This window comes from Anser cygnoides, chromosome 3 (assembly GCF_040182565.1).
Source record: "Anser cygnoides isolate HZ-2024a breed goose chromosome 3, Taihu_goose_T2T_genome, whole genome shotgun sequence".
NCBI classification, from domain to species: Eukaryota; Metazoa; Chordata; class Aves; order Anseriformes; family Anatidae; genus Anser; species Anser cygnoides.
In genome coordinates this window covers 78,473,544-78,486,228 of record NC_089875.1, presented here as the reverse complement: position 1 = coordinate 78,486,228, position 12,685 = coordinate 78,473,544, and the positions used below count along the sequence as shown (strand labels likewise).

The 12,685-nt window shown below is 37.9% G+C and overlaps 1 protein-coding gene across 5 annotated transcripts in view; it reads right to left on the bottom strand.

Annotated features, from left to right (window-relative positions):
* USP45 (ubiquitin specific peptidase 45) overlaps positions 1-12,685 on the bottom strand; it is a 54,816-nt gene that overhangs the window by 29,640 nt on the left and 12,491 nt on the right. For all 5 annotated transcript variants that reach the window (XR_010830441.1, XR_010830442.1, XM_066994491.1 and 2 more), the window contains exons 5-7: positions 12,326-12,426; positions 3,347-3,492; positions 1,989-2,084 (exon numbers count right to left, since the gene is read on the bottom strand). Coding sequence is in view for 3 of the 5 variants with exons in the window: in XM_066994491.1 (XP_066850592.1) it covers positions 1,989-2,084; positions 3,347-3,492; positions 12,326-12,426 (343 nt within the window). In the remaining 2 variants the exon portion in view is untranslated. The remainder of the gene's footprint in view (positions 1-1,988; positions 2,085-3,346; positions 3,493-12,325; positions 12,427-12,685) is intronic.

The following is a 12,685-nucleotide window of genomic DNA, read 5'->3' as shown; positions in this document are numbered from 1 at the left end:
TTTCAATGAACAAACGGGTGGTTAACCAATAATTTTGGAAACAGGCATGTCAATGAATACTAGAACAAAGTGTAATACAGGAACGCTTAAGGTAAGAAATATGGATGAGTTTTTAAACAGGGAGTTCTTTTATTTTGCCAGGCTACGGGACATCAAAGCTAGCCATAAGGGAACCTTCTGCCGCTTCTTCTCTGAAACCAATTAGTAACACACGTGATGAAAGCTTACTTATTCTGTTTTTCAGAATGTGAATGCCAAGTGGAAGTTTGCATCATACACCTCTTGGATTATCTGTCTTACTCCTATGTGCCTTGAGCTGAGAGCTGCATCCTGAAATCCTCACACATCCAACAGCCACAGGAGCACCCAATGCTCCTGCGGGAGCCACAAGCCGGGAAGGCACGGACAGTGGTTCACAAGCAGAGGCCGCCAGCAGACCACTGCAGGCCAGACATTTTGGTGGGAGCAGGAGGAACTGGAGCCGTGCTAGTCTCACGAGCCCCTCCTGGTTTGCGGCTCATACCACCCAGCAGGCCCCAGGGCTGCAGGGACCTGGCCAGCGGCCATCTGACATAGACTTCGATCAGGAGATGCTCCTCAGCTGCTTCAGTACTACTTGTGCTTCAAGATCACCAGCTCTCCCTTACGCGTAGCCAGGTTCATATCTCATCACAGGGCTTACTTCCTAGCTCATCTGATTCTCACAAAAACAGATTACAGCTTCCAGACAAACAACTAGAGAGACTGCCTCTTCCAAACAACAGAACTGAACAAAACGTAACCTCTGTGGATACACATAAATATAAAGTATTCACATTACATACACTCTCAAAACTTGAAAAATACCCTTTACCAAGCACGAAGCTAGGAGTTTCTCCATTACTATCAGTTACGCTACTGTAGTCCTCTAATCCTCTGTTGACATACAGAGACCAGAAAATGCATTCCTCGCTCCGAAGATCTTACACCGTAAGCATTGTCATTAAATAGAAAATAAATCTTTCAACCTTACGGCTGTGCAAGGTTCACATTGAGCATAAACCAACTGCCTTCCTAAGCCTCCAGGCACAAACAAGCTCCAGACCTCAGTTGTGGCTCAGGAATAACTTAGTGAAACACGCTGCTGTTCAGAACTGCCATTAGAGGTAATACAGATAACAGTGCAGTGAATTTCACACTGTTCTTGCCTGGAGAAGCTATCAACATCACTACCAACAACATGCAGAATTCTTTATAACTTCAGAGGTATCTTGAACAGACTCCCACCTCTCAATCCTTACCATCACCAGAAAGGTCCCAGCAAAGAGCAGAAAAAGAAGAAAAAGCAAACAAACCAACAAAAAAAAAACAGCATTTGAAAACTGCCTTATTAGCTAGCAGAGGGAAAAGGGTATTATCTTTACCCCACTTGGTAACAACTTATTGTGAAAACCCAAAGCTATAAGAAATGATTGGGAACAGCAGCATATTATTTTGATAATAACAACTAGTTTCTTTCCCATATGCCTCAAATGAACTTGAGGACAAGCAATTTAGTCTTCAATAGAATTTTGTTTCTCTCAGTTTAATCCTCTGGCTGTGAAGCATGCAGTAAATTTTACAAGCCTCATCAATGAAGAGCTGGAACAGACTGGAATAAAATATTTCATAAACACTTTACAGAGCTAAAAATACTATTCTCTGTATTATGTATGCACACTGAAGAAACGAAATGGGAAACAAAAATAAGCCACTCTTTCTTAAGGTCAGGTATTATTTGCTACTTCAATGTTATAAAATGTGAAAGGAAGTGATTATTTCCCCCCCCCTTCAGGGCTGAATAATTAGCTTTGTAATAGGAGTGAGTTCATGGATATCATGAACTGGCTAAATTATAAAGAGATAAAAACAAATGAGAGAATAAGAGTATTTTTAACAGAGATGTGATATGCCATTCTCTTGTTTCTTCCCCCGTTTGCCCAAATTTGTATTTGTCACTGCACACTTACCAGTTGGGAGTCTGAGGTATGACAGATTTTTAACTTTGTTCCTTTTTCCTTCATCTCATACATCAGTTCATTTAGTATATGAGTCTGTGCCAAGTTCTTAAAGAAAAAGGAAAAAAAAAAAAGAAACGCTGATCTTTCAACTATACAGTTTTCTTTAGTTCTCAATTCAGGGACAGATGAAAACAGACATATTAAATAATATGAGACCACTAGAAAAAGCAGGTATCATCCTTGTAAAAGCTATCACTAATCTTAGACTGTTTTGAAAATTGTATGTACTTCTGCTTTTGTAATTCCGAAATAGCTTCCTGGTAATAACTTTTCTATTTTTGTTGTATAACAAAGTTCATTTATTTATTTTGGATGGTGAGGACACTAATATGAGAAAGCATTTGTTTCTTCTGAACTCTGCAGCCTCCCTCATAATCCTCCAGGAAGCATGGGGACTCTGTAACACTTTAAAGCATCGCCTCTCTGAATTTAAGAGAGAAACCAACTCAACACATCTCAGCTTTTTTTCCCCCTTTATTTTTAGTTACTTTTGCCACAGATCGCTTCAGTTTCTACAATGCTCTAAGTATGCATAGAGAACAATCTGTAGTAATGCTACTCCTTACAAATGTACTATTTGGTGGCTAAGTTTTATCATCACCACCATTAACGCTACGTAGAGCCTGACAGTTCAGAACACCTTTGTAGCAGTTTTGACTCATTTGCTCACTCCTGTCTGCAGATATACAGGTGTCTCTGCTCAACCAGCAGGCATTAGGATGTTCCAATATAAAACCCAGTAGGGTTGCTATTTTTAGGATGTTGGATTATTTATAGGCTCATATCAATAAAAGTGCACTGGTATAATTCACTCTCTTAGTCTGGTCAGAAAAAAATAAATAAATAATAAAAGTACTTTTATAGCTGCATCATCTGTAGGGGCTTAAAATCATCACAACTCACTGTGCAGACAACATTGGTGCTTGATAATTTAAATTATGCATAAAGTACCACTTTTCACACCCACCAGTATGGTAAATACCATGCATTACTCATGACTGCCTAATGCTGAACTACAAATAAAACCATATGCTAGAGTACAACCCACACACATATGCAGTGTGTAACATACTTGACATTTTCATTTGTCTCAGTACTTTGAAAAATGCTACTGATCCAGGAACGCTTTTCTGTTATAAAAGGAAATAGTGCTTGGATAGCCAGAAGTGAAAAGCATTTTAAAAGGACCTCCAGACAGCAGAATGAAAACTGGTAACATTCAGTACCTTTTATGAAGGCCACAGTTTATGCAGATTAAGTATTTCTGAAATTTATAGAGTGAAAACTGTATGAGCTTTCCGTCTTACCTGCATGACAGCATTAAAAAAGCATGTATTTCCTAAATTATTTATTCCTTTAACTGGAACTGATGCACCATTACCAGAATTTTTGCCTTTCAGTATTTCACTTGTTTCACTGTTTTCTTCACGGAGCCGTATGATTTTTGATGAACCTGTAATTAAACTATAGATTAATGTTACTAGATAATTGTATAGTTTAACCAATTCAGTCCTTCCATGGATTACATTTATAATTTTTGACATGTACTTAAGGATACCTTGGTGGTACTCTAAGCTGCTCTGCATAGTCTTTAAAAAAACAAGAGACAGTAGCAGTTAAATCCCTGGAAAAAATCCTCCCCCCCCAGATACACATAACCAGTAAATACCTCCCACAACAATTAGATTGTCCCATAAGACTTTAACTTCTTCAATTACCTAAGCAATAAATAAAGTAAAACAGATTCTGTTAGTTTATTAACAATAGGAAGTTTTTATATATATAGTGTCATTACACACACTAGAGACACCACACAAAGGCTGCTCCTTGGTGCATTTAAGGACAGGTAACCAGAATTTACCAAATGAATGCTGCAAGTCTTTATAAATTATTGTACTTTGTTTAAACTGCCTTGTACAGCTTGCTCAAGGTAACTGAATTGGAGTTGTTAAAAGTTTTCACAAATGCTACATTTACTCCTCCACCTACCTCCCTTTGTCACAGCCTGAGGGGTTGCTAACACAATCCAAATGCATACAACGATGTTGCTTTAATTTTAAACCACAAAAATTTGGTAAAACTGCAATGGAATATGCTACCAGTATAACATCCATGGGTTTTCCCATTTCCCTTATTATTTAAATAGATGGGGGCAGCGAAGTTAGACAGTCATTAACTTGTAGCCTAGAGGTAATGAAAAGACTTGAGATAAAAATATTTAGCCTGGAATTCTACTAGCAACTTTCATATTGTCATGGTTGCAGGACTAAATATGAACATTACTGACATCTGCAGTGTCTTAAATATTGATTAACAATGCATGTCAATGTAAACGAGTTATGGACTTAATAGATGCCAAGAACTGTGATGCTGCAACCTATGTCTTGACATATGAATTCATATATTTGTTCTAATGAGCTTCACATTGAAGTCTCATTAAAGTGTTCTTGAGAAATAACTAACCAGCCTATTTACGTTAATGAAAGGCTCATGCCAAAAGGTTCTTTTATGTACATTCCTGCATAGTTTCTTCCTTAGAAGATGAAAAAATATAATTAAATAAAAAAGAAGTCATTAAAATATCTATTTTATCTGCAACAAGCCTCTGACGCAGTTTGTCTGCACCCTATAGTGCCATCAAGGCATAATTATTTTTCCAAATTGCATCTGAGTTTGTCAAAATGCAGTGAGAGGTGCTTTGCTGTTTAAAAACATTTTTAAATGTTCTTGGTAATACTGCTTACGCAGCTTTAAAATATTCTCCCTTCCACTAGTGTGGAGAATGAAGACAGTACAAGGGCAAAGAAAGAATAAATTGTCTTTGAAAAAGCAAAGAGTTTTTGAATGCAATAAACGACAAATAGCTTGGGAGCTGCTCACACCCTAAAACAATCACTGTTTTACAAGCTATGTGTACTAACCCTTTTTACTTGACATGCTTACAAGGGGTATACTACAGCATCTGAAACTTCCATCCACAACGAACTACAAAAGAATCTTATCAGCAGAAAAAGAGGTCCAAGTATCTGCAACTTGAAGACACTGCTCACTCCCAGAAATTTAATAATATAATTGTAGACTTCTTCCCATCATAAAAGTGTGCCATACAGAGAAGTGCTGGGGAGAAGAGAGAGTTAAAAAAAAAAAAAAGCCAAAATTGTGTAAATAATTTGTGTATTAGTATACCACAGTTGTTGCATTTATCCATCGGCATTCAAAAACATCTGGGACAGCATCTTAAAGTAAACAATGTTCACAAGGCCATCTGGACAAAACTGCAGGCAAAAATTAAAGCATAAGCATATGGAAAAGCAGATTTTTCTCTTCCCTTTAGCAGTACAGGATGACAAATGTCAAACCTAGATCTGTCCACGCTTCACTGTGCTACGCTTTGCAGCACCACCTGGCTCTCCTTGCACAGCCACCAAATAAGGACAGCATTGCCACAGCGGACCGTATCTGCAGGGCAAACTCGATAAAAGCATTTCACTTCATGGTTAAATGGCAGCTTCACACAAGTAGCAAGGCTCCATTTGCTGAGCCTTACATATAAATTATTGAAGGCGGAAAAACAAAGCAAAAGCATCCAGTTTTGCGATAAGAGCCGAGCGAATACGCAGTTGTAGAACGCAGAGCATGAGAACCAGACATACGACTGTCGCAAATTAGTAATTAGCACAGGGAGAAGAAGTAGCAGTAAATTAAGAAATTAAGAAAATTCTGTGTTGTTACAGAAGTCTAGGAACCTCCTTTCATTACAAAGGTTTTAATTACTGTCTCTTGATTTTTCAAGAGATTTTACAAGCTCATTTCAAATGATATTTCCCTATTTTTTTTGCGTTTGTGAAAAAATCCTCACAGAAGTGCCATTACAACCACTATCAGCTCTCTAGCTTACCCTATGCAAACACTTTTAAGGACAAATACAGAGCCAGAGGAAGGAGAGCAGTGTTTAATTTAACTCTGCTCAGCATCCCCAGATTGGGGATAGATGACAGACAGGCCTAAAGCTGAATGTTTAGTTGACATGTGAAGAGTTGGTCAGTCTTAATAGAAGATGCTGGTGATGACTGCGATAGCTAATACTTTACAGCTTGGGGCTGAAGGGTCCTTCTGCAAGATTAACCCAAGGCTACCAGCCTGTTATTAATCAAAGAGTAATATGTAATTTTTTAAAGTGAATTTGCACTGAACTGCTTCAGACTTTTCCCAACTCAATCCTGCAGTTCTGTAATATTTTCACAGCAGTGCTTTTGGATATGAAAAGTGACTTTTAAGTCAGTATAAATACGAGAAGAATTTTAGCAAAAGGACTATCAAAATGTTTATAATCTACTGCTATCCACGAGGGCCTACAACTCCTGGCCGAACAGCATTTTGAGAAAAGTACTTCCAGCCACCCGGCCACACGTAGCAGTAGGTGTTATAAAGGAACATTGTTAGTTAACTCTTGTTAGTGTTCCCAGGAGCAAGGTGGGTGAAAAGCAAGGAAATGATCAAATTCATAGCTTAATTTCTGTCTGTAATTCACTATTACATCTTCCAGAGTTAACATGGTTCCCCTCAGCTTCTCTGCCTTTCTCAGACAGGGTGGGCATCAGCCCCAGGCAGGCCTGTCCCTCCATAACTTGGACAGTGTATTTGACAATTTGGGGGTGGGGAGGGTCTCACATTCAGAGTACACTTTTCTGGCAAGTTCCTTCTGCAGTTTTTCTGTAGAGGTGTCCTTTCTCATCCAGTCATGTGGGAAAAACCCTCACCCAAGCTGTGCCTCAATCACTGCAGCCTCCTTTTCTCTTGCAAAGGCTATCTTGCTCCACAGGCTCCCTGCCAAGACTGTCTTCCCAGCTCTCCACAGGGGAGTTGAGTAAGGATGCCCCTCTGACCACCTTTCAGCACCTGCCTCCGGTCCCACAACAACATCCCTCTTCAGTGCTCACTTCTTGCACCCCCAGACAACTGCATTTGTGCTCGTGCTCGGCCATGCCACCCGTCGCTGCCCTTTCCTCCCCAGTGCTAGCAACGCCCTGTCCACAACACCCACAGCAGTCAGAGGCTGCTCTTCTGCTACAGCACTGCTCGCGATGCAGAACAAGGTTGCATCAATGTTTTCTTGAGCTTTTCTACCTCCTCCTGCTTGGCTGTAGCCTTGTAGGCTCTGAGGTCAGCTCATGATGGTTGCACAGCACCAGCCGTATAGGTATGTGACTAAGATGTCCCAGCCCTACCTTTATACAGAGAATGATTCAGTTTGTGAATCACAAGAAGTCACCAGACCAGGTGTAAAAGCAAACAGTGTTGGCACACCCACTTGCAAAAAACGTTCAAAAAACTTACTACTGGTTCTCTATCTATTTGTTTTGCCAGTACTGCAAACATTTGCAGCGTACCTGGTCTTCTATACCTACCTTGCTGAAACTGAAATGTGACTGGGGGTGCAGATGGTATGTAAGCAAAAATGTAACTGACATCCAATTTTTCTTTCAGCTGGGGGAGTAAGCATTTTTGCTCATCTTTTCAATGCGACTGTTTTTTTTTGTAATTAAAAATGAGGTTCCAGGAATATGCACTTTTATTCCAAGGTCAAGCATTTTCTATTGAATAGAGCTCTGGTACTTCAGCTGAAGGTCTTCATAGCAAAAGCAAGGTTAATAGATTTCTTTTCTTTTACTAAGTTCTCATCACGCTATATTACGAAATGGTACTAAATTGTCAGGCACTCCTTTTTTATTTAAAAAATTTCATTTTTTTCCCAACACTGTAAAAGAATGACTAGCTAACCCTCAGAAAAACAGCACTGTTCTCATCTTAAATGGTCACCAGTTTTACATTTTAAAGGATTGATTTATCTTATGGTGCTACAATCCTACCAAATTAAAGATTACAAACTACAACTTTATTTCTATGATTCTGTCAGAACGTTACAAACTAAAAACCACATCTGCATAGTGTGAAAAAGCAACCTATTCAACCCTTGGTGTTGATGCTCTACGCTCAAATGACTTGTGCTACACCTCACAAGTACGCAGACAGGAAAGGGAAGAACCTGCGGGTAAAAACAACAGAACGTCTATTTTTTTTACTTTTTATTTTTAACAATAAGTAAACATGAAAGAAAATGACTGAAAAGAAAAATATCTTTTTGCTGAAGCGTAACTCAGATTTGGATAGTCAACATATTCTGCATTATTTTGCTTAAGTTTAAATTATTCAAACTGTTTTTCCAGACAAGTTAACACCCTTTACTTGTACTGTAAAATCATATATTTTTTAATCTTTGCTTTATATTAGTTATACCCATTAAACCATAAATCAAGTTTCTAAATTTCACCTATTGGCAAAAGCTGGGCAGCTGAACTTACTAGCAAAATCTCATTCCTCTGCTTGAACTTCCCAACAATAAAATTAACTACAGAATTTGAGAACAGATATTCTCCCTTCTCATTCTATTGCCACATACACAAATTAACTGCTCTATAAACAAATTCACTATGCAATCTTATGTCTTCAAACAATGTCTAATTTGGCTTTTATAAAGGAAAATATGCATTTTTAAGACCACAAAACAATTTATTTTCTCCAGCAAATGAGCAGACACCCAGCTAGCAATGTCTCAGCATGGTTCCTGTGTACTACATGTGCATTATGTCCATGTGAAGCTCACAAGTGTGCCACACTGACAATACTGCACCTGCCTTTCTGTGAAAATCATCATGGCCTGCTAACCTTTTCCACAAAACAAATTTCTGGGTGGTACACCCTAGAAAGCAATCTTGCTTTATTCTTCCATCTTGTGCCCAACATGACCTCTTAACCAAACAGACTCCTCTACAGAGAAGGGGGAGAAGAGAAAAAAAAAAAGGAAAAAAATAGCAGGCATGGCTGGGTACAACAAACCATAGGATCAGATGCGAAAAATCACACAGCTGCAAGCATTCTTTTGGGAACCCAGCACTGGGATTTATCTCAATCGCTTAATGTAATTACAAAAGTCAGTCATGTAGTAGTAATGTAATTTGCACATTTTTACAGCTGAAGTGAAGTTGAATCTTTATGAGAGAATGAGTGAAAAGCAGGGATCCTGCTGCCACACTATTCCACCACATTAGTACCAAATGACAAGCATTTTGCTTTTGTTTATTTTCCAAGACGCATTAATTAGGAAATCTATATAACCCTCCCTTACATGTTTAAACTGATTATTTTATCTTTAAATGACTCCTACACTTTCAAGAATCAAAAAAAAAATAATCCTAACAGCTCTCATCTGTTACTTATATCCATTCTCATGCTGCATTTCTGCAGAAATTTCTACATAATGCTATTTGAATTGTAATGAAGCACCATGCCGACCAGTTGTTAGATTAGAAAGAAACCCAGATATAAGATAAATCTTTTTTACAGTGCCACATTTGGGTATGAAAATTAAGTAAATATGTTTGTTTTTTTTTTTTTTTAATTGAAGGAAGAAGCAGAAAAGCAATGGAATAAAAGCACTGTATTAATTTTAAAGAAATGAAAGTAAGTTGTGGGAAACAAGCAGCATAAAACTGACAACTAATAATTCAAATTTCCCAGTTTAAAATCAGTCATTTATTATTGACTTATATGCAAAATATTTTTTTAAAAATCTAGGCCAACAAAGAATTTAAAGGATGATAATTATACTGAAAATGTCGTGGTAACATGAAATGAAATGCTATGCTTAAAAGAAAATAAAAGATAATTTGTCAATGGTAGAGTTAATATTCACTGTTATACTTTGTGTCCTTTGTTTCTGGACAACAGCACAAATTATGCTTTGATTTCAGATCTTACTTTTAAAAAATATTTAAAAGGCATTCTAGCTTAATAAATAAATAAATAACAGAACTTCAGTACTGTTTGGAAATTTCTGCTCACACCTATTATTTATTTATCAACACATTGATGTTTACCAGCCTCTTCCAGTAGGTAGCTGGGACCGAAGCAACCGACTGTGACGGGCAAGCTACTTTTTCCTCTTTCACTTGCCACTCAGGAAAGCCCAGCAAAACATCTTTGGGTGGCTAATCCCAGAGCTCCCAAGAACAGCGGTGACGGTGACCGAGGGCCGCTGGCTTCGCAGCGCGGATCAGACACGCACAGGCTGACAGCGGGTGGGCCGCAGCCCGCCTGGAAGGGCGCAGGCCCTTTCGGAGCCATCTTGCTGAGGGGGTGGCCACTCGGCCGCGCTGGTGCACGACGCTGCTGCTCTCACCAGCAGTGGATCGCTCCAGGGAGCTGATCCAGACCAGAAAAGAGCCAGCACAAGTCCTGCCCTTCACAGTTCCCAAAGCAATTCCATGGAGAATGACCAGGAAAGAAGGAGCAGGAGCAAGCTGTAGGGCCTTTGCTTCTGAGGCAGCACTGCCTCAGAAACCTCACAGACAGTGTGAGGTGCTGGGAACCTGGACTTGTTAGTCTGTCACCGATGTACAACTGTATCGCATCACTCACTACCTTGTGTTCACAGTAAAAGCTCGGGGTCACTGGGTGCGCTTAGTTACTGCTACACTGTGGATCACTGCCACAGAACCTCACTTTTCAGGGCACCGCAGCAAGCAGGGTGAACTCCATACGCTCCTGTCACAAAATGCGTAACTACAAAATTAACTGGATTATAGCTAGCTCTTAATTTCAATCCCCGATTTTAAAAACCGGAGAGAAAATCAGTTTAAATCAATTGGGAAAAATAAAAAGTTTATTCCCTAAATAAAACCAATACATTCCAATTTCCAGTTATAGAAAGGAGCTTCCAGTTATACGCGGCAGATATTTAAATGAAATATATGTGTTTCCAGAGTATCAAAATGAAACACAAATACATATATAGAAGAAATATATCCTGCCCTGTTCTACTATAAACACTTGATTTTAAAGATAAGCTTACTTTTTTTCTGAATTAGTTTTGAATTTTAGTTGCTTAATTTAAGACATTTCACAAAAAACTTCTAAGCATACCCAGAAAACTTCAAAGTTTTTCAAGTTTCACAAAGTATGAATTCAAAGCATGAAGCACAACGAATCATATACCTTCTGAAAATCTTATCCGGAAGTTCAAAAACGGAATTAACTGAAACAAACACTTCAGCTTTTTAATCTGCAAGCAAGCTGCAACACCAATTTATGACCTCATGTAAATTGAAACTGAAACTGTGAATGCGTGAAATCACATACTGCATTTTCATTGTTCCAGGCAAAAAGATGCAAAAAGTAGCAATTCATCAATTTATTACAAACAAATAACTTAACATACAACTTGTGATTAGATCAAAATATGAATTTCTGAGTGACCCTTACATTTTTTTCCCCTCAAAAAATACATACCACCTCTTAGAACTAGCAGGATTTGTGCACATGCAGCTAAAGGAATACATAGTCCAATCCACTAAGGCATTCTTTTCCAATCTTACTTAAAAACAGGTGACTACTGACCTCTGCTAAAATCTGCAACCAATTGTTTTACAATTTCAGTTACGTGATTTTGTTCGTTTGCTTGTTTTTTGGGTTTCCTTTGTGAAGAAAACCTGGAATCTGATGTATTCCATAAATTACAAGCCAGAAATGCTGCAGTATGTGTTACGGTTAAGAACGAATAACATCAGCATTATCAAGAGTAGACAGCTGAGGGCCACACGTACAAAGTTCTACCTATTATCACATATACTGATAAGATATAGGAGGTTCCTATGGTAAAAAAATATATATATATAAAATTTAAGAGAATTTTTTATTAACAGAAATGAACTTTATATCACAACCCAATGACATCACTGAACAGAAAGCAGTAAATCCAACACCAGAGGACTAGAATATCCCCTTACACAAATTTAATTAACTGTGGAAAACAAATCCAAATTGAAAATTTTAAGATGTGACACATCCACACTAGAAAAATTCAATTCATTAATTCTTCTGTAATGTTTCTGTGCATTAATTTATAGCACATTTTATTTGATGTATTATATCTTCTCTACAATAAACATCTTTCTCTTCATTAAAGACAAAATCTGGGAAAACCATCCTACAGCGCTCAAAATATTTTAAAAACTTAATTGTACTGGATAAAAAAATTGAAATCATTTATAAAAAACACGATAATCACTACTTGCTCAAGTAACTGTGCAGTTGCAAACTGTATTACACTTACACACTCATACATAACTTTACAATTATATGATTAATATGACTCAAAATCTGAAATGCTCATTTTTAAAGACAGTACATTACAGATGTCCCAGATAAAATTATTTGTGTAAACTTACTTGGTTCAGCCCTGGAACCATGTTTTTGAAGAAAGTCAACTATCTGAGCCAAAGCCTTTTTGTTGCAATGTGTTGACAGCTCTTCATCACATTCGTAACACCTAAACAAAAGAGGAAATGAACTGGAAATCAAGATATCTGGATTCACCTCCCGATTTTAATGGACTCCTCTTAAAAAAAAACTTACACAAATTACTTAAGCTCTAGGTTTCAATTTTTAGTACTAAAAAGATGAATTAAAAATGAATCCCATCATCCCATACGTGCTCTTCATACCTAATGAAGAGCATGAATGCCTAATGATCAGCCCTAATGGACTTCAAAATTAACAGAGTTAATTAAAATCAGTTTGTAGCCCTG